This window comes from Cupressus sempervirens, chromosome 3 (genome assembly GCF_028749045.1).
Source record: "Cupressus sempervirens isolate cs-2001-9-10 chromosome 3, ASM2874904v1, whole genome shotgun sequence".
Classification (NCBI taxonomy): domain Eukaryota; kingdom Viridiplantae; phylum Streptophyta; class Pinopsida; order Cupressales; family Cupressaceae; genus Cupressus; species Cupressus sempervirens.
The window spans coordinates 484,838,800-484,862,955 of record NC_143120.1 but is presented as its reverse complement, the minus strand read 5'-3'; the positions used below and the strand labels follow the sequence as shown (position 1 = coordinate 484,862,955).

General features: G+C 35.5%; 1 protein-coding gene across 5 annotated transcripts in view; it reads left to right on the top strand.

The window, feature by feature from the left end:
• The first annotated feature begins 6,677 nt into the window (after positions 1-6,677).
• LOC149567281 (lipid phosphate phosphatase 2-like) overlaps positions 6,678-24,156 on the top strand; it is a 104,085-nt gene continuing 86,606 nt past the window's right edge. The window contains exon 1 of one of the 5 annotated variants that reach the window (XM_089820442.1): positions 6,678-6,927. In XM_089820442.1, the coding sequence (XP_089676568.1) occupies positions 6,908-6,927 (20 nt within the window). In that variant the 5' untranslated portion in view covers positions 6,678-6,907. The remainder of the gene's footprint in view (positions 6,928-24,156) is intronic. The other 4 variants (XM_089820444.1, XM_089820443.1, XM_089820447.1 and 1 more) reach the window with 4 other exon arrangements.

The following is a 24,156-nucleotide window of genomic DNA, read 5'->3' as shown; positions in this document are numbered from 1 at the left end:
GATGATTCACTCGGCCCAAAAGAACAAAGAAACAAAGAGGCTTGTATGTTATTTTAATCATAGTTGAGATTTATGAAAATGAAAATAGGCGCCTCGAGAACGATTACTCTCGGCGTAATATATATAGAGGTATATATAAGCTAGTCTATTTTTTATTTAATCACGTTTGAAACAGAGCAATTAAGTTTTACAATGGGGTGGGTAGATTTGGTAATTTAGTAATTCAATATAAAAGTCATCATTTAATCAATGAAATACACTTCAACACAGTTCATTTCTGCCTTGCATCCTGAGCATTTGATATTTTAGTCATTCATTTTAATATTTTCAACTTTGATATTTTATATCTTGATATTGCTTACTCATCTTTGATATTGCAATGCCAAGATGAGACAAAGTTCGTTCAAAACCATTAGATAAATGAAAAAAATTAATGCATTTAGTGCACAAAATAAACAATGCATATGCAATCAATTTTTTTATCAATCTTTACGATAGTTTTTTTTTTAAATAGAAAATAGAAATTATTCTTTTATGTATGTAGAAAAAAATTAGAAAGATTTTATGTATGTAAAAAATTAAAAGAATTCTATTCACATCTAGATTTTTTGAAAAGAATTCTATTTACATCTAGATATTTTGATTGAAATAACCATAATGTAAAAACAAAATATAAAATAGAAATGTTAATATATGTATGTAAAAAAAATTAGAAAGATTGCATGCATTTGAAAAAATTCTATTTACATCTAGATTTTTTTAGAATGGAAAAAAAATGGATAATAGAAATATCAGTTGCATGTTTGTAGAAATAAATTAGAAAAACATGTATCTAGAAATTAAAAAGATTCTATATGTGTCTAATTTTTAGATTTTACTTTTATTCTAAACTAATTGTTGATGGATATATATTTTTAAAATATTTATGTGGTTTAAAGTTTAGATTTTAATTAATTTGTATGCAAATAGGAAAAAGAATAAATATTATATATATATATATATGTAGATTAATTTCTATTTTTAAAATTTACAAGTAAATGAGTACTTTATTCATTTAAAGTAAACAAGTTTTTAAGTAATATATTTTTATTTTAGAAATATATTAATCATAATGTTCATTTATTATTACTTATTTAATATACTTACTCTCAAATCTAAGACAATAGAAATGATATTTTATTAACTTTGAAATAGGGAAGTGTTATGCAAGTTTGCTTAAAAAAATACCAAAAATATATTTGGTCTTTGATCAAATTGGAGTTAATATTAGAAATATAAATATGATCATTAACAATTAAGCTAAATTCAGTTCAAAACAATAATATTATTTAAATTTAAATAAAATAAGCCATGTTTACTTTGAAACATCAAACAACTAATTAACTAATAGAATAATTAAAATAAATGAATCTATTATGACATAGAAAAATATTTTCAAAGTATAATTTCTTTGTTTTTCAATCAATATGAGTTTTTTTTTCTACTTGAAAAGATAAACCATCCTAATTGTCATCCTTAGTTAACCCTAATAGCAACCCCTACCTTAGCCCTAGCCCCTACAATGATGTACAATCTAACTATAATCCAACATCAAACTATAATTATAGCACTAAAACATATCCCTATTGATATTCTAAACTCTAATCATAACGAAAATCTTAGCCCAAACCATAATCTAAATAAAAAACCTACACACTAATATTGGTTATAGTCCTAACCCTAAAATCTAACCCTTAACCATAATGTAAAAACAAACTCCACAATATTGATCAAAATCCTAAACCTAACTATAGGGATAACCATGATATTAAACTCTAAATCCAATCCCAAGGTCCTAACCATGGTGTAAACCTATAACTGAACTCTTAAAAAAATTACTAATCCCTGATCCTAATCACATTCCCAACTTTAAACTTGAACCATAAACCATAGTTGTAACCATAGTCATAAACTTAAACAAAACCCTAACCCTAAAGGTACAATCATAAAATTAATCATAGCTTAGACCCTAATCCTAGCACAAACCATAATCATGACCAAATATAAATCTTCACCTTACCCCTAATCATAATTTCAATGTTAACCCTAACATTAGTTTCAATCCTACCATGATATGAACCCTAATATAGACTTCACCTTGATCCTCACCCTAATCTTAAGTCTAATTAAACCCTGACTAAAACCTAATCTAAATGATATATCTAACTATAATCCTAACTGTAACTATCATACAACCCAATGCTAACCCTCATGTATATTTAATCCCTAATCTTAACCCTAAATATTCTATAAACTCTAGAATTGACCTTGATTCTAACCATAACCCTAAAATCTAAATTGTAACCATAGCACGAAAGGTGGGGACCCCCGCTACATGGCACAATTCTAGGTCTTGGAGCCTCACAAAAGCACTACAGAGTGAGGAAATGTTAGAAAGGTGACATGTGGTAGCATGACACAATTCTGGGCTTTAGAGCATTGAAGAAACAATGCAGCGTAAGGAGGTGCTAGAATGGAGACTCGTGGAAAGAAGAGGAAAGACTTTCATGTCGCTGGCAAAAAACTGCGAAAAGAGATAACATGATGTGTTAACCTCCCACAAAAAATGCAAGGTTGACCACAGGGGGGAATTTGGTTTCCCCAAAAATGAATGATGGTCATTGATGAAGGTCTTCCTCTCGAAATAGACGGCATAGATGCATCGTGAGTCCTCACCAATGAAGGATTAAGTTGCAGCCATCAATGTAGATTCTCCCCTAAAAAAGGATGACTGAGATGCAACGAGGAAACTCCTCCCAATGAAGGATTAAGTCACATTCATCGATCAAGATTGGCTTTATTTCCAATGGATGACTAAGATGTAGTGAAGAGATTCCTCCCAACGAACGAAGCAGATAGCACAAAAGGTGCGAACCCCCTCCATGTGGCACAATTTTGGGTCTCAGAGACTCCTGAAAGCATTGTGGAGTGAGGAAATGTTGGAAAGGCAATGTGTGGTAGCATGATGCAATTTTGGGCTTTAGAGAATTGAAGAAACAATGTAGCATGACGATGCATCAGAATGGAGATGCATGGCAGCATCTTGTGCAATTCTAGGCTTTAGAGTGTTTTGAAGACACTAGCGTATAAAGAAACATTAGAATGGGAATGCATGGCAACATCTTGCACTTTTGGGAAGATGGGAAGATAGCTTGCGAAGAAACAAGAGTTGTTGAATCTCGCAGCATGAATCAACCTGACCAAGAAAAAATGATCCAGCTTGGTCAATGAAGAAATCGAGCCAACACAAAATGTTAGCCGCCAACTTTTGCGATGTTAACCCTCTGCAAAGAACCTATCCCATTTAAGGTCTCTCAGATCAGACATCAGTGATGGGTTGAATAGGGGGAAAAAATAGCCAACAATGCCCTCCTAAATGAAATTCTAAATGTAACACTAATAACCATGGTCCTACTTCTTTCCCTAACCTTATCCATGAGCGTGATAATATACATATTATTATATATGGAACCTTATATAATAATAAATATAATCTAAAATCCCAACCCTTACTCCCCTCCTAACTATAACTACGACCATAAGAAAACTCCTAAATATAACCCTTCCTCTAACTCTAACCCTAACCCTAACCCTAACTATAACTATAACCCTATCCCTACCACTAACTGTAACCCTGAATCTAACTCTACCATAATTGGACTTTAACACTAACTATATTTATAACCCTAAACCTAACTCTAACCTTAACCGTAACTATAACCGTAACCCGAAACCTAACCCTAATCCTAGCTAGAATTCTAATACTCTGTCTACCCCTAACTCAAACTATAGCCCTAACTATAACTCAAACTCTAACCCTAACTCATATTCTAACCCTAAACCTAACCCTAACCTTGACCCTAACCCTAACCCTAAGTCTACCCCTATCTCTAACCCTAACCCTAACCCTAACCCTACCCCTAACTCTAACCCTAAATCTAACTTTTGCTGTAAATCTAACTCTACCATAATTAGACTCTAATCCTAACCCTAACTTTAATCCTGACTGAAACCCTAACCCTAACCCTAACTCTAACCTTAACCTTGACTCAATCCCCTTACCCTAACCTTAACATTGATATAACTCTCTCTCTATATATAACCCTAACTCTAAATATAAACCTAAGCCTAACCCTAACCCTAACCCTAAATCTAACTCTAACCCTAACTGTAAGCGTAACCCTACCCCTACCCATAACTCTAACTGTAAATCTAACTCTACCATAATTGGATTTTAATTTTAACCCTAACCCTAACTCTAACCTTAACCCTGACTCAAAAATTTAACCCTAACCCTAACTCTAACATTAACCCAACTGTAAAATTAACTCTATTGGTAACTCAAACCCTAAACCTAACCCTAATCCTAACCCAAATTATAATGCTCTGTCTACCCCTAACTCAAACTATAACCCTAACCTTAACTCAAACTCTAACCCTAACTCATACTCTAACCCTAAACTTGACCCTAGCTCTAACCCTAACCCAAAACCTTACCCTAACCCTAACCCTAACCCTATCTATAACCCTAACCCTAACCCTAACTCTAATCCTAATCTTAACCCTAATTCTAATCCTAACACTAACCTTAACCCTACCCCTAACTCTAACCATAAATCTAACTCTACCATAATTAGAATCTAACACTAACCCTAACCTTAACCCTAGCTCAAACCCTTACCCTAACTTTGTCCCTAACCATATATCTACGTATGACTATAACATTTTACATTACAATATCCCAAAAATAAAAAATATATTTTTATCTAAATTAAACTCCTTATATTAAATTTAAAATAATATTTGACTCAAACTTTAACCCTAACCCTAACCTTATCCCCACTATAACCCTAATTATAACCATAATGATAACTCGAACCCTAACCTTAACCATGAGCATTACTCTAACCCTAACCTTAACCATAAACATAACTCTATGCCTAACTCTAACCCTAATTCTAACTCTACCATAATTGGACTCTAATCCTATCCCTAACCCTAACTATAAGCATAACTCTAACCCTAGCCTTAACCATGAGCATAACTCTAACTCTAGATCTGACTCTACCATAATTGGACACTAACCCTAACCCTAACCTTAATTTTGATCCTAACTCAAACCCTAATCCTAACTCTAACCTTAACCTTGATTCAAACCTTAACCCTAACCCTAAACCTAGCCTTACTATAACCCTAACCCTAATCATAACCATAACCATAACTCTAACCCTAACCTTAACCATGACCATAACTCTAACCCTAACCTTAACCATAAACATAACTCTAACCTGAACCTTAACCATAACTCTAACGATAACCATAACCATAATTCTATCCTTGACCTTAACCATAGCTCAAACCCTAACCCTAACTCCAACCCTAACCCTAATGCTAACCCTAACCCTAATTCTATCCCTAAGGTTAACATTAACTGTAATGTTAACTTTGTCCCTAACCATATATCTACGTATGACTATAACATTTTACATTACAATATCCCAATTTTTTATTTTTATTTTTAAAATCTAAATTAAATTCTTTATATTAAATTAAAAGATATATTTGACTCTAACCCTAAACCTAACCCTATCTCCACTATAACCCTAACCATAACCATAATGATAACTCTAACCCTAACCTTAACCATGAGCATTACTCTAAACCTAACATTAACCATAAGCATAACTCTACCCCTAACTCTAACCCTAATTCTAACTCTACTATAATTGGATTCTAACCCTATCCCTAACCCTAACTATAAGCATAAGTCTAACCCTAGCCTTAACCATGAGCATAATTCTAACTTTGTATTTGACTCTACCATAATTGGACTCTAACCTTAACCCTAACCTTAATTTTGATCCTAACTCAAACCCTAACCCTTTAAACTCTAACCTTAACCTTGACTCAAACCTTAACCCTAACCCTAACCTTAGCCTTACTATAACCCTAACACTAACCCTAATCATAACCATAACCATAACTCTAACCCTAACCTTAAGCATGACCATAACATTAACCCTAACCTTAACAATAAAAATAACTCTAATCTAAACCTTAACCATAACTCTAACAATAACCATAACCATAACTCTAACCCTAACCTTAACCATAGCTCAAACCCTAACCCTAACTCCAACCCTAACTCTAATGCTAACCCTAACCCTAATTCTATCCCTAAGGTTAACATTAACTATAATGGTAACTTTGTCCCTAACCATATATCTATGTATGACTATAACATTTTACATTACAATATCCCAAAAATAAAAAATATTTTTTTAATCTATATTAAACTTATTATATTAAATTTAAAAAATATTTTGAAGCATAATTTTATAGTAACTTCATACAACTCTAATTAAAAATTAATTAACAATTTTATAGTAACTTTATCAAAATAAAAAATAAAAAGTAAATATTTTTCTTATTGCGCCGCGACTGCCACTAGCTTATATATACCTCTATATATTACGCCGAGAGTAATTGTTCTGGAGGCGCCTATTTTTATTTTCATAAATTCCAACTTTGATTAAAATAACTTTGGGATTAAATAAAAATAGGCGCTTGAAGAATGATTGCTCTCGGCGTAATGTATATAGAAGTATATATAAGCTAGTAAATATAAAATCGGAGTGTTTATACTATTTAAAGTTAAAAAGGACCCATCTACACGAATTGTTTGATACAATCCAAGCCATAGAATATGTTCTGATCTATGTTTTTTTATTTATTGTCTGTAATGATCTATTGTCTTTTATTAATACAAATCGAAAATGTGATGGCTGATTTGAAACTGAAATCACAGAGCAACTTGAATGAGTGGCTGTTGAGTTGTCTGAAATAATTATCTCCTCAGATAAGGAAAATGCTGTCATCCTTTATCAGGTTAGCTAATTCTTATCAGAACATTTTTTTCTTGCTTTGGTCTTTGTTTAACACGAACGATCCCATGTAAGAAGTATGCAGTTTTTTCAATCTGTTCAAAGGCAATATATTCAGCTGGATTCAAAATTGTACAGTTTTCATTGTATGTGTAAGGATTTACTTATACAGGTGACCTTAAGAAATCTTTTGCAAGCAGTACAACATAAAATTGTTTGACCGTTACTGTGAGAGATCTGCTCCTATGGGAATTTGTTCAGTTTGAGGGAGAGCTGTAGAAGAGAAGATAGCTTTAACTTAGAGAAGTAAAATGCACCCAAAAGTTATTTCGAGCGATTCTACCTAGTTATTTCTTCAGCAATGCTAACTGCAGACTTTACAATGTAGCCAAAGTAAGGCCGTGAAAACTAGAATTTATCGATGTGTGCTGCGGGGTAAATTCAGGAGAGATTTAGTTTTTCCGCTGGGAGACATTTAAGCTGAGGGCGAAATTAGCGCGAGGAATTATGGCAACTACATGGCAAGTGCCGTGTTGGATCTAGAATTTAAAAAAATGAAAAACGTCAGGCTCTTATTTTGAAGAATTTCTTTTCATCTGCTAATGGAGGGGTCTAAACTGGTAGTCTATGGAGTTCGAACACATTACTTAAAATATCCAAACTATGCAGCGGGTCCATGCTATACTTCGTTAACGTTCTTATTTTTTCAAACTTCAGGAGACTCGCCTTAGAACCTGGGACTACATTCTATTTCGTTCCACTATTAAGCTCCTATAAGAATCAGATGAAATCAAATTTTCTCGCACACAATCGATTTAATGGATTTCTATTTTCTTCTGAAACTTACATTGGGAAACTGGGGGAATAGAGTTTCCATTTCTGGATGTAAAAGAAGATCGGTCTACCCGACTGGTTTCGGTTGTCATTCTGTGCTGCGTTGGCAAGTGTATTTAGGGCATTAATGTAAGAAATCTGATTGAATCAAATCAAGGTTAAATTTTGTTTTAAATGTTTAATGTTTGTGCGGTGGTCTTTGGGACTGGATCGATGGGAAGAGCAGTGCAGTTATCGTAATTCTGCCATCCCGAGGCCTGCTGTACCGTGTATGTCATTTCTGTAGTGGTTTACAATATGAATAAAGCTAGCAATGCTATTTATTTGGGTTTTTATACCTGAACATTCCATTAATAAATTTCTGGAGCTTGTCTTGTTACCCTTTTAGTTCCGCAGAAGAATTGCAAACAGAGTAGCATGCTGGAGGTGATGTGCAGGACGCAGTGTATGTTTTGTTGAGGATACGGTGCAGGAGCAGAGGCTAATTTGCATCATTTTTGGTATTAAGCAGTCTGCGTTGCCCAGAGGGGAGACTACATTAACTAGTGGAGGCAGGGCAGGAGGAATGCAGGCTCTCAAAGAGATGTTCATCAATTGCTTAGGAGATTAAAAGCCATTGAGGCCAGATTGCATCTAGATGAGTCCAAAGAAGAATATGAGAACCTGTGAAACGTTGCTAGGGCAGTAGATCCTGTGGAGAGGTTGATTGAAGCCATGACCAAACAATATATCAGAGTTGAAGGGTGAGCTCAACCTAGATTTATTCCTAGATTGGGTCCAAGAGTTGGAGAATTATTTCAAGATTCAAGACAGATTCAGTCATGAACTGGGAACCCATTGAAGGGCAATGAATCCAAGCAGCTCATCTCACTCATAGTTTCTTATTTTCATCAGTTAGGCAAATCTTTAATATATTATCACCAGAATTTAACAACTACAACGCTTGATAGATTTAATATATTCTGACATATGAGATAGAAAATCATGATATTCAAAAGGTACAATGTTAATTACAGATTGATCTACATCATAACCTTGGCGAAGATGGATTACATCCAGCAAAACACATTAAGATTCTGGTGATAGTTCGAATCCTAAGTTCACATCGAACTTGTTACTAACAAGGCATATATCATATTACATGAAACTTTGGAGATGTGGATTCGCCATCCTTGAGAATGATGTAATTCCAAGCAATGGATGACCCATGACACCTCATTTTACTAGCGCTCTGGTGAGCTAGGGAGGTAAATTAAATTAAAAATAAATTAAGCAACTAGATGTATCAAAGGAAGCATTAAGATAATTAAATGATACAAAATGATAAAAATGTTTAGATTACAGAGACAGAAAGAGCAGGTCACTGAAACGAATTAACAGGCTCTGTAAGCTTATTGTCTAGGATGCCTGCACGAGTCAAGGACTACAACATGGATTTAGGATGCCAAATGTAGCGTGTGTGCGTCTTGTACAGATAGGCTACAAGAGCCATGCCAAAAGGTGCAAGGCAACTTAATCAACTGAACAAAATGTAAACTCAGCTGAGAATGGTAAAGGTAAATAAAAAAGGATAAACAATAAGATGCTTTAAAGACAAAGTAAAGATGAGAAAAGCCTACAACCCTTTAATGAAGAAGATGCCTGACATGCTACTCCATTCTCCTCTTCAAATCTACACATTCGACAACAAGAAAAATGTTGGGCTGGTTGTTTTAGAGGCCTGCCAAAGTCAGACTCCCTTTTTGGTGCTTCAACCTGCACAGAGAGCCAAAATAAATAAGATGTTTTATAAAACGATAACTGCGATAATGTATACAAGATATCAAGACACTATTGATACTGTGATATGCTTATTCAAAATACATGAAAACAATTGTGTATGAGATGGAAGGATGACTCCCCTTTGAAACCAAGGAGCCAGAGCTCATTTGAATGAAGGTAAGAGCAAGTTGGTCTGAGGTGGAAATGAATGAGCAGCAATGTTGGATGGTGGAAGTGACCAAAGGAGTCAAGAACATTGCGAGACACACCAAGAAGCTGTAAGAACGATCTAAAAGATGTGAGAGCAAGCAAGATCCATAATGGAGGCAAAAGGGAGATTTGAATGAACTTGGAGGATTCCTGACATTGGTGGCCTACCAAAGGAGTCATTACACTGCCAAGAACAGCAGGTGTAACACTCCAACAACCGCCTCTAGTCTGCAGATTTGCAGGATGAGTGGATGCTGCTTGGATGTATCCTAAATCAAAATAGTCCACATGGTCAAGAATTTAGACAAATTGTGGTGACTAGGAAAGTGGGTGAATTGGAGACTTAGGTGGAGATTTTAAATTGGCTAAATTGAAGGCATCATGTGATGTTGAACTGCACGAGGTGCAATTTACAACGTTACAATTGCTCTACATGATATACAAAATTTTCATAATAGACTTAGCTTATTGATTAGAAGAAGCTTAATAATGCAAAACATCCTAAAATGTCATTAACACTTAATGCTTATCACAAGACAGTAGAAGAACTACAACCTATTCAAAATCTACCGTGAAGATACAAATGGTAAAAGAGACTATTCCTTGCTAAAAACCTGTAATGCCCTGCTCGGAGATCCTTGGAAACAAGGATTCAATTCAAGCCAAGATATATATTTTTTAAAAGTATGAATGCACATGTCAACATCATATAGGGATCACAAAGATCACAACGGAAGACTTAACCACAATCTCGGCAACCAACGAATCTCCAAACGCCACCACCGAACTGACACACACAACTCAAGAACAAAAACCAAAGACGACATCAGAACGCAAAATCTCCGATTTGTCGAATCATGGAACCACAAGCAATGCTAAAGGGTACTCAAAAGCCCAAGTTGCATTCCTCGAAGAACAGCGGAGAGGTCCCCTGTTTTTCACACGAGAGAATAACAAATGATAGTCTCGCACGAGGAAGCACCGCTTTGCGCAAGAAAGTACATTGAGCCACGTGAGGAAACATCATCTCGTGTGAGGACATGCTGGGATCAGCAGTCAAAAGCATTGCATTGGTGTGGGGTTTCGCGCAAGGATCCACCAAGTTGCACAAGGAAACCCAGCATACCACATGAACAATTGTATTCTCGTGCGAGAAAGTACAATTTCATGCAAGGATACAAATCAGCAAGACAAAAAACACAAAGGTAAAAAGGATAGGAAATAAATTTCCTCCACACTAGGGACTACCGGATCCACATAAATCGAGGAATGAACATTGGAGTGCATAAACAACAAGATGCCATGAAACAAGAAAGAGGAACATCTATACATCTAAACCATAGCAGTAAAAGAACATATTGAAAGCAACATCGCAGTGTACAGAAGCAACATCGCAATGTACATAAATAATATTGCAATAACTGAACAACTAAACTAAGTACGCAGTTCCTCCCAACCATCAATAGCATCATACGACCATCGTGGATCTTAGCCATCCCCCGTGCGTAACATCCCAAACTACCGGCCAGATCGTTGGTGTTATCTTATGAGGATGTCATTACTAAAACGTGCTACAACATAAGAATAAGGAATCTAACATGCTAAAAGTAAAGCATTAGATAATCCAATAAACCAACCACATCATCTATCATTTAAACATCATACGAATAGGAAATCTAACATGCTAAACCAATAAGCAAAAGATACGCCAACGAAGCAATTCACATCATCTAATCATATGCTAAACATCATAACATAGGAATGTGTCAAATAAACTAGCACCGTCTAAACATGATATCCAAGCATTCCAATGAAAGCATAAATCACAAGAAAGAATACTCTGGAACCCAAATCATCAAGTGAAAACATCTAGCAACGGTTGCACTGGGACAAAAGACTGTCTTTGTACACCGATTCCCAACAGTGGCATGGGTAGCTATGCCTCCCAACCACGTGGAACCCGTAGGTCCACTCCCGTCTTGTTGATGGAGATAATGATCCAACCACAAACACACATAAAGCACAATGTCCATGGCTAACACTCACGCTAGATAGTATGATGACTGAAACCAAGATATAAACAATGCATAAACTATAGGTCTTGGCTAGACACTCAATGGGCTACTAAGTAGGGGCTGACATCATGGAGAGTCGCTTGGCATCGACAAGCCCAAGCTCGAATCATGCAGATTCAACTCCCTCAACGGTAAGGCTCTAGCACATATTATTATCTTAAGTTTTATTACCACTCACACATTTTATTTAGTTATCACTAGTTAAAACTTCCTCTGCCAACCTCTGGGCACAATGATCACCAGGCTACGGGATAGAGTCCCCCTCCATATGCTACCCTACACTACCCATGCTCATCCAACAATGAGTGCCTGTAGGCATGCATATTCCCAACCCAATCCCAATGATCATAGCTTCCACAAATACCACAAAAAGTCAGGACTTGCAAGTCACTCGACAAATTTACGTGCACGTACTTGTGTGGCACACGACCATCACGAAGATCATAACACAAGGACTGGATGAGAACACAAGCAAAATATCACTCAATCGAAAACAAACTCGGGAGGATCGATTCTACATGAATCCCTATGAACAATAAAACCATACATCATGAAATCACTCAATTGGCCTCAATCCGAGAGTATGGATTCTACATGAATCTCAATGATGCGACAAGACAAAACATCATGAACTCATTCAACTGGTCTCAATCCGGGAGTATGGATTCTACGCGAATCCTAGTGTGCATGATACAAGAACAAAAGGCGGAGTACGAATGCGACATGCATCCCAATGCAAACATAAAAGTGAAACAATGGTCTCACTGACATCCTACAGATAATCCAAGTCCATGACCAACATCATGCCAAGAAAACTCGAGAAAACTGGGTGGCACACAAACCAAGGCAAAAAACCTCAAAACTCAAAAACTTCAAAATTAAAACTCATTTAGTCTTTGAGCACAAAACTTCGAAAATCCAATAAAATTTGGGCTTGGACATTGTATGCAAAAATGGCTAGCATAACGGTGCGAAACCCCAAACACCCATCTCGAAAATAGGGAAAATGTTCATACCTGACCAACCGGGCAGAACCAACAGACAGAAATGGAGGGGAACACTAGTTCTCAGCGTCCTAACAAATGGCTACCAAAAATAGAAGTTGAAACAGAGCAGAAATGATAAAATGGGAGAGCCCTACCCCATAGCCAAAAGGGAAAAATGGGAATCTGAACCTAAAATAAAAATCCTGTAGAAGTAGCCAGAAATCACAGCAATCCAATGTCTCCCCGAGTTGGATCCAACGAGCTCAACCTCGCAACGATCCCACGCCCGTAGGTCCCACAACGAACCAAATAGTAAATCCTTATGAAGAGGATTTTGGGTTTTTCTCTCAAATTTTCTAATTCAAAAGTAAGAGGTGAGGAATTAAATTCCTTTTGGATACTTATTCACTTTTTGAGTAAATAATCGATTAGGGCAATTAACCAACCAACCTAGTTAAACCCTGAATCAACCCAAACGAAAACAGGCTATTCCTAATAATAGGAATTCATCTATGGCAAAGCAGCCATAAATTAAATTCAATTAAATTAAAAGCCCGAAAACCCAAAAACACAGAAATTTCCTTAACAAATTTTGCGACAATGCGAAACTCTAAATGCACAGACATGCTCATTGGTCTAATCACATAATGCAAATGAGTTTAGATTTAATAATCACCGAAAGGATTAATTAAACAATTAAAATAAGGATACGTCGACCATACAGGGACGACATTGGTAAATATGAATGGTTGAATCACTAACTCCACATGCCTCTGCCAGTGATATAAATCTTACACACTAAACAACACGATCAAGTGCAGTTGCTTATAATAACATAGCCAAAGCAATAAATGTATTAAATGACTAATTTAACCATTTATTCAATTATACCGAAATAGTCCATTTACATCACTCACGTTCGCATATAGCATAATGAAGCAAGAATGAAGTAAATAACCATAGCATTAAATCCATCACATAACATAATCAAAGATATGTCCAAATACCGAATAACTAGATATCATCATAAAACACACTATCATCTCAAAATGGCATCATCATGCAATATGATCAACTGAACAACATAGTAGTCTAACATCTATGATACTGAAATCAAAGTATAACAAGGTAAATATCTGCAACACATAACCAATGAATCCAACATGGACAATCCGTTTCTAATTATTTAAGCATTTAATAATGGTGGTTTACACAACATTAGAAAAACACTTAAAACATATAAGCGAACACAGTCATAAACATGACTAACCACTGCTATAGGAACCTAGTCTAGTGTAGCATGGTAACAATATATAGTGCAATCTCTGCACACATCTCATGGTAATCACGGAACAATATCATGATACCACATAGATCCTTGTAACCATTGGCATAAACCTCGGTGAACCATAAATCACATCATAATCTCATAATCAGCCATAAGTATAATTAAAGCAACTGAAACAATAACATAAATCCAATCACCTCAATGGTGTAGACCACTCACGGTCCCAATCGCGATCCATCACAACTAAAGATCAACAAGGTTACATCCATCAGGATGACTTACTAGATATCATCATAAAACACACTGTCATCTCAAAATGGCATCATCATGCAATATAATCAAATTGAACAGCATAGTAGTCTAACATCTATGATACTGAAATCAAAGTATACCAAGGTAAATATCCGCAACACATAACCAATGAATCCAACATGGACAATCTGTTTCTAATTATTTAAGCATTTAATAATGGTAGTTTACAAAACATTAAAAAAACACTTAAAACATATAAGCGAACACAGTCATAAACATGACTAACCACTACTACAGGAACCTAGTCCAGTGTAGCATGGTAATAGTACACAGTGCAATCTCTGCACACATCTCACGGTAATCACGGAACAACATCATGATATCACATCGATCCTAGTAACCACTAGCACAAACCTCGGTGAACCATAAATCACATCATAATCTCATAATCAGCTATAAATATAATTAAAGCAATTGAAACAATAACATAAATCCAATCACCTCAATGGTGTAGACCACTCACGGTCCCAATCACAATCCATCACCACGAAAGATCAACAAGGTTACATCCATTAGGATGACTTACAGAAGTCAAATGGGAGCTCACAATCAGTTTGAAATTCTCCATATTAAATTACATGATTGAATTTTCTCCCTTCCCATCAAGAACATCATCATCTGCATATCCCACTTTTCCTTCAAAATGAATACCCCATTCTATTTCTTTGCCTCTATATGATATCTTTGGCTATCTATAAATAGAGGTGAAAAGTCTAATTCATAAAACCATTATGGATGGAGATCACCATTACTAGTTTTAGTGTCCCCTTTTTAGCCAGTGGTTGAGTTGTTAACCCATTAATGCGACCCTCGTGGGGCTTATGTTTTGATTTGAGGGTCTCTGGTTTGATTTGTTACCCTTGGAAGAGGCAACATTACTTCTCTTAACAATATTTGGGATCAGGATCCTATTTGTGTATTTTTCATTTGGGTCATTTGTCAATTTTGGCCAATTACTATTTTTGGTAGGGCACTTAAGTGTTCGGCTCTGACAATAAACATCTAGATTCTGAATTATAACTTAGAGAAATTTAATAAGCTAATTATTTGGATTTTGATTATTAATTAATTTCACTTAATTAATAATAAAGTAAAAAGCTTATCATATAGTTAGTGCTCAAAGCATTAAATGATTATTTTATAATTTTGAATAATGACACCTAACTTTGAAGGGAGATGCAGCTAAATATTCTAATTCCAATGCAACAAAAGAAAATACACTTTCAACTTATGTAAAGTGTAATCAAGAAGACTCATGACCGATTTTCTACTTGAGAAATATAAAAGCCAAAAGATAGAGAAATCGATCCATATAATGCGTTATGTTTTATTGAATTGTGAGAAGAGAATTTGAAGGCAAGGGTTTTAGGAACTTCATGCTTGGAGCATCGTAAATTCTTCCAATTCTAAGCACTCCAATTTGGTGCAAGATCCAATGAATTGTGCATTTGACTATGGCTTCATATGAACGTCACAATGGAGCTTTTTGGTGAAATTTTTTGGCTTTGATTCCATAGTTCTTATTCAAAATTGTTTGTAGAGGATAAATAATCAGCTAACAATCCATATCATAGCCCAAGTTCAGCATTTTGCATTGAGTTAAGACAGCCGTATAATTCCCAAGTAGTCGTGTGAGACATGAAGGGTAATGTTAGTGCTTGTAGAGACACGGTTTGAGGTTTTTTATGACTTTAGTGCCTAAGTTTCTCTCTCAACATACTTAGTTCCAATTCGTTTTGAGACTCCAATTCAAAGTTGCGATATTATTCTAGGTTTCTTAATTTGCAATAAAATTATGTGCTGTATAGTATTTGCAACGTCGTAGGTTGAACACAAATGCACAAGAGCTACCTAACAACCATACGATGTTCCCTTAATGTGTTATGCTGTACGGCTTAGAGCTGATGACATCATACACCCAAACACATTTTGTATGCTCTCCCCTCATGCGTGTGGTAACACTTTGCTTAGCCCATGTGCAATTTCCCAACTATCGTACAACCTATCTAGATGGCTCGTATATTGCATCTCTCCTTCGATGTATGGTATGAATGTTAGGCGATTCTGGCATTGAACCCTCTCGAAGACTTTGTCCGTACGACGCTGTATGACCTTGTTTGTATGGTGGCAGCTCTTAGCCGTCCTCCCTTGTTGGTACTTCGTGCACAGATAATCTCAGTATAGGAGTATGAAGGGAAATACAAAGATTTTAGGCTGTGGAGTGCAGGTTAACAAAAATATTTAGAACACATGATAACACACAAGAATGAACACTGGATTGATAAATGCTGAAAACAAGTAGAAATTCAGATTCAGAATGATAGCACTTCAGATTACAAAATCTCGAACCAAGAGCAGAGTAGAAAAGGGCAAGGAGTGACTCCCACCAAATCTGCAAAAACCAAATTGGGAAGATCTTTCACTTCTGAAATGATGACAATTGAACTCAACATGAATTTAGAGTACAAATAAAATATCCAAATTGCATACCTACAGCTACAACTATCCTGGCCTTATACATGACTTTGGGTAATGTCCCGAAGGATTACAAAAAGTGCTGAGAGGACCAATATTCTACCAACAATAAAATAAAAAAGGGTCCAAAGGATAATAAATATAATACTGAGGCCATCAAACCTAAAGTGTTAATTTAGTTTATTTCATAATATGGGGGACATTACTTTGAAGTTTGAACCACACAGATATAATACAAGTAGGTCGGGGCAGCAAGCAAGGGCTGAAACTAACCCAGCTGAAGCTGAGTTGGGTGAAAGAATAGATGGCAACATACAGAGGGAATTGAATAGTCTACTAAATGACTTCTTGACAGTTTTTGCCCAAAAACAACAACAACAGTTGCAACAACTACACATACAACAATAATAAATGCTGAACTAAGACTTGATCGTACACGATCAAGAAGGTCAAGTATTCAACAAACAAAAACAAAGGCGGACATGGGAACCAAGACATAGTAGCTTCCAATGTTGTGAAGACAACAAAGTCTGGTCGACCATTACGTCCCCTCATCAAATCGAAAGGGAACCAATTCCAGAGGTAGAGGACAAAGAGACTACAAGAATAATAGGATCAAGCTTGCACAATACTCTTTAGAAAAAGTTTGTAGCTTTGAATGAGAGAAAAACACGAGTTGAACATTGGAGTTATTGAAGGATATGCTGTTGATTTTACTGCGGTCTCAACTGTAGCATTAGGGGTTCCTTCTCCATGCCTTTCAAGAGGAAAATCACTTGAGGATTCTCCAGTTTCAACTCCTCGTGAAAAAAGGGGAAGAATGGGCAACAATGAGGAAGTTGAAGAACTTATAAAAGTACTGAATATATCAAAATTTGATTTATTAGGTGTTATCCCAACTGACATCAAAGAAATCAATGAATCTGCTACTCTGCATCCTTATATGGGATATGATAAACCTGCACATGAAAGTTCATCTAATCCATCAGAGCTTTGTCCTCAATATGCAAATCATTTAGGTTTTGCAAGTGAAGAACTGCAAGGGGATAAATCAAATCATTCCATAATGGTTGCAATAACATATCTCCTTATCCTTGTGACATGGCAATCTTGATACATGGAATTGATAATGATATAATATATTCATATGATGGTACTTAATGCTTCGCAATACGACTTAATAAAGGTATACACTTATGAAATTCTTCGGTAGCCAAAGAATTTCATCCTTATTTTGCAACTTTAGTAGATTTAGTGCTTGAACTAGACCTTGGTATAGTCATTATGCTTGATGACATTGTTGGTCTAGATTCATGTACGTATAGGATTACTCACATGGGGTCACCTGATGTTGGCATTCAAGTTTGGACAGGTAGTCATGAGACATGGGTTGATGATGCAACTAGTCAAAGGGCAGATTTTGTGCATCATAACATAGAAGATGTAAATAGTATTCAAAGCATGTGTGATTGGTTGATTCAGAACTCTGGTTATAATGTTGTTATTATCAGATTAGTGTAGTGGACTGGTGGAGTAGTGTTCCTAAAGTCGATATGGGATCCCAACATTTAGTTTTAGCATGCAAGTGCGGATTGCTTGAGGGAAAGCGATCTCCAAGAATGGAGGATTGTAATATCCCGTTTTTGCTAGCACGAATAAATAAATAAAGACCAATGGTAGCCTATTATCTATTTGTCCTATGGTCTAAAGTATTAAGTTTAAAGGGGGCTAAGTTTTTAATTAAACTAAAGGAGGAAAATGCTATAGTTATTGCTAATATGAATTTAATTATTCATTGACAACTATTAAAAAGGAGCCGACTTAAGTTATGACTTAAGTCTTTCCTAGGGCATGGGGGTGAATTATTAAATGTGAGGCTAATATTATTATTCGCCTAAGTTGCTAAATAAAAAAATTAGAAGGAAATCTATAGAATTTTGACTGGGGATTTCTATAAAAGGTTTGATTGGGGTTTGAAGTCTCATTCTATTATGCAATGTTGATTTGTAACTTGATAATTTTTCCATTGTTGCTGGTTTGACAGTAGCATCCATATCTGAGGATAGAAACCCTTGGATATTCGTAGGTTGGACTCACTTTGGGTTCATCATTGAGCAGATTTCCATTGTTTTAAACTGGTTTCAAAGGAAAATTTATGCATGTTCTAGAATTGTAACAACAATCTATTTGATGTAATAGCCATGAATGTTTTATATCAAGAATCATTATTAATGGATTTTGTGTTTGCCATTGCTTATTTTCTTGGGAATCTATATCATTTCCTTTGATGTTTAGTTGCAAATTTGCATGTTGCTATTTTGCAATGAAATGAAGCAAAATATATCAATAATTGAAAACCCAAATCAGATTTGAGACAATATCTTAGCCTGGGATATTTCACAACATGTAGTCTTACATGTTAGGCATATAGGCCTGATTATAGATAGAAAATCTTACACCTAACCTTCAAGAGGTTATCATAATCATGCTAACCAGAACTTGTCACCCGAAGGATCAATTACATCAGCTTATAAAGCCTTACATCAAGTTGGCCAAAGAAATGATTAAAATCTCTAGGAATAGGTAAGCGTATTATAAATATAGGTTAGGACCTACATCACATGGATGTCCTTCAATTTGAGGAAAGAAGAACGACTATCCAAGAGAGATGTTGGCTAAGGACTTGAGAACATTGACATATGTGCCATAAGGCTTTACTGATTAGGAAATAGCTTCACAAGATTGGAAAATACATGTAGGCCACGAAACATGTAGAACAAATAGGTCATGCCAAGAATCCATAGGATATCACTCAAGAAGTAACATATCTAGGAGTGAACCTAGACAAAGGTTTTAACACAAAGCATGGTATATGCCACAAAGTTCATGATAGGTACATATTTGACATGAAGGTTCACTGAACAAAACTCAGAAGATTGTACAAATTGGAAAAAAAATAGTTTTTTGGTTGGTACAAGATAGCGAAGAACCCAATATGCTTGTGCATCAGCTAGAGTGTAGGAGGTCCAAATGGTGAAACTCACGGCAAAGAGCCTCTCCTAAGTCATTTAGTATCATGTGGATCCAAATTGGCTTCGTCAAGGATCTCAAAATCCTCAAAACTCAAGTCATCATAAAAAACAATCCATTAAGACTCTAGATCAATCTCATCAAGGTCGATTCATCATCTTGAATAGTGCTTGTTTTTGTCCATGTAGAAACCGGTCTTCGCCTTACAACTGAAAAACATAATGAATACAATTTCAATTGATTGCAATTATATCAATAGTCTAACCTTGAGCTTTCTTTAGCTTCAAGTGATGGTTTTGATGAGACGACACCAAGTTATTCATTTCTAGGAATGAATGTGTAAAAAAATGCTCCAAGTATGCTCACAAGCAAATGAATTGCATGGCTGGCTCAAGGTGGGTTTTGCTATCCATCTAAAATCTTGGTTTCATGACCAGCAAATCCCAACATTGTGTCAATAAACACAATACAATGAGATGATATTATATAAGATAAATTTAAAATATCCAACAAGAGACCACAAAGAGGGTCTAAGAGATTGAAAGTACAAAGCAGAGGAACACCAAACGGTGCCCGGGGAAAGAACAAGCCAAAACAAGAACAAAACCAAAGCAAGAACTCGACAAAAGAATAGAGGCAAAGACCAACAACATACTAGTTGCTACCCGTCATCGAGAAGTAACCCGGAACCAAAGGATAAGGATATACGAATATCTTAAAATCTTAGCACATTTAATGATCATGTCTATGAAGTAGATAGGTTGTAAAATTTTTATAGAGTCTACTTGGTTAAATAGAAGAAAATTCCATGGTAGTCTTAGGTGAAGGAAAACTCCTTTCCTATTTGCATATTGGGAACTCTATAATAGTTGCATGCAATTTTTCTTTGGTAAGAAATTTCTCTATAGATATGAACAAGTCTTGTGTGATCTTAGTGTTATGAGGTTTGACTGAAGAATTGTAGAACAGTATTGGATTAAGATAGTATCCTACAACATGCAGATGAGAGTGGATAAGTTGATCCCATCTTCATTTCATTTGTTCCTCATGATGGCATATACTTGTCCTTGTTAGTTTCCATCGTACTCCTCATCACCTCATGGCTCATACAAATATTCTATAGGGGATTTATCCCCATCCGTTGTTCTCAAAACTTTTACTAGAGGATTCAAAAAATCTACAACTTGTTGACCCACATCCCAAAAACTAGTAGAATACATGTACTTTGCCACTCCTATGCCATTTGCTTGATTTGTGAAGCTAAACTTGATCCACTCATTTGAAATAAACATTTTTTTAGTGCAAGGAAGCATGTTACAAATCTTGTCACCCTTGGTTGAGCTAGGTCCTTTCCCTCTTTTAAAGAGCACATCATATACAAAACCCTTGTGTGATTATAGACAAATTTGATAATTGTATGAGTTGCAATACCTCCTTAGCCCATTCATGTTTTCCAATCTCCATGTTAGATCAAGGCAATGTGCTGCACATGGAATAAAAAAAGTAGAGGGGTATATGTCTGTCAGGAGTTTACCAACAACACAAGCAACACCATTATCTATAATAAATTGAACTACACTTTCTAGATTCACATCTATGACCGCTATGTCAAGCATCTTGAACAATGCAGCTCCGAATTTGATTGTATTTGATGCATCCAAATATTTTAATAAATATTATACCAATAATACAAGAGACAAAGAAGTTGATGAGCATTTGGTTCCTTCTATTTGTCCATCCATCTAACATAGTGGTGCAACCACTATTGGCCCACTATAATCAATGTTCATGAACAACAATTTAACATCTAGTATTGCATCATTGACCATACAAATCCTCAATCTCTCATAAGATGGGGCATGAAACCTAGGATTTGCAACTGCAATAGCATCCACCATACCTTGGCAATATGGAGACTTGACAACATGGAATATCAAGCTAGAGTAGGACAAAAAATTGCAACTGCCTTCTTTGCTTGTTCATGGATATTCTTCCTCCATTTTGTACCCTCCAGAGTGATCTGTGACCTTGTTGTGGTATGAGGTGCTAAGAAAGCATTAATGTTTCCTCCACCCTGTTTGGGCCATGTCTTGTAGAAGAAAGTGTTGTCTTAGATTCCTTGAAAAATTCCCATGTACTATCTTCCTCATCCAAGCGATTCCTCCTAGCATCTATAGAATTAGAACCAATTTCAACCCTAGTTCTTGCCTTTTCTGCCTTATCCTAAAAAATCATGTCAAGAGCATGTTTTGCCTAATATGTGGCATCTGCAGGGCATTTTGTGAAAATGGTGGTGTTATTTGCTACTTTTTCCAAATGCCATTTGAAGAGATAAATTCCACCACTCATTTCTTCTTGACACTATTTACATTTAACCTTTGTGCTACCCAAGATTTACGTGCAATGTGTCTATGCAAAGTATCTCTGATGTGGCATTATGATCAAGAGTCAAATCTGTAAAAGCATTTTGATTCAGTCTTTTATGTTTGGAGCTATCTCATTCAAGCAATTTTTTAGTATAGTTTGACATCAAAGGCAACAAGAAAGTTTTAAGGCATGAATACTCTTTTGGGCTCATATCTTATTGTTCTGAGCTTTATCTTGTAGAAAAAGACCAAAACATAGACACATATTTAGTAAACTTTTTAAGAGGGCAGTTACTAAATAGTTGTCTAAGTCTGAGATCAAAGATTGGCCAAGTCTGTGAAATAGCTAACATCAAAATTTAGCTATGTGACCTATCAATTTGTAGGCGTGACTTTAATGTAGTGCCAAATTTGAAACAAAGTGCTCTCTATAGACCAAAAATAGTAACTACGCTTCGCCAAATAATACATGAGAATTGTTAGTATTTCCAACAGTTGGATAAAAATACTGCATGTTACTATTATTTGTTATGCTTATTTGAATTAACTACTTGTGAGCCAAACAATCACACAGCAAAAACAGTGTACTAGTTTGGAGCTTAAAACTGGTAAGTCACTTATATATATCTGCTTGTGTCATTTGAATTACAATCAGCAACAATAATCTGTGCAACTGAAATTGATTGGTCAGCAGACTATTTTTTCTGTGAGCAGCTTTCTATCTATTAATTTTATTTCCTAGGTTTTGGGAATGAATAGGAAAGTAATTTGAAATGACCCTTTGCAGATTATTCTATCTAAACTAAAACAAAAATCAAGATTCAAATCTGCACATGCATTTTAATTGTCTTTCATTACTGGAGGCACCTCATTCAAATAATATTACAGTGTAGTTTGACAATAAGGGGAACAAGAAATGTGAAGGCATAAATGCTTTTTGGGCTCATATCTTGATGTTTTGAACTTTATAGTGTGCAAAAAGACAAAAAGAGGTAAATATTAACTTTATAAGAGGGCAATCTCTAAATAGTTATTTAACCCATGTCCACATGTGGATGCTTATGTGCATTCAAAGCAGTTTAAGTGTTCCCATGCAAAAGTCCAATTATGGGAAAAGGATAAAATGGAACCTTTTCCTATTAATGTGGAGCAGCTACAATTTAAGAATAGAAATTAAGCATTGGAAAAAATGCGGGGGGAGAGGGGGGAGGGGGGGTTTTGAGGGGCGTTGAAAATAAGCAGCAACTGCTTATTGAAAAAATAACATGCAAGTCCACAAATTTCTTTCCCTCCATTTTTTTGCTTTTTCTTCCTTGAACTTTTATATTGAAGAATAAAAATATTATTCGAGATACAGTTGAACACAAAATAAGTGGAAAAATTAAGTATTCATGGGGCCACTGACCCCACAAATTACTCCTTGAAAAGTTGAGCTGTGGCTGCTAGCCAAAATAAGCTAAGCAGCTGCACAGGGACCTGTCTTAAGTCTGAGATCGAGCTAGCTAAGTCTGTGAAGTGAATGAGATCAAATATAGCTATGTATGTGAAGTAATGACTTCTAGGTTTGCCTTAACGTAATGCCAAATGTGAAACAAAGTGCTCTCTATAAACCAAAAATAGTAAATTTGCTTAACCAAATAATGAAATTGTTTGTATTTCCAGCAGTTGGATAATATAGCATGTTACTGGAATTTTTTACACTTATTTGAAATAAATGCTTGTGAAATGAACAGTCACATAGCAAAAGCAGTGTACTGGTTGGGAAGTTAAAATTGCAAGTCACTTCCATTTATCTACCTGTGTCATTTGAACTACAAGCAGCAACAATAATCTATGCAATTAAAATTGATTGGCTGCAGATGATATGTTCTATGAGTGGCCTTCTATATTTTCTAG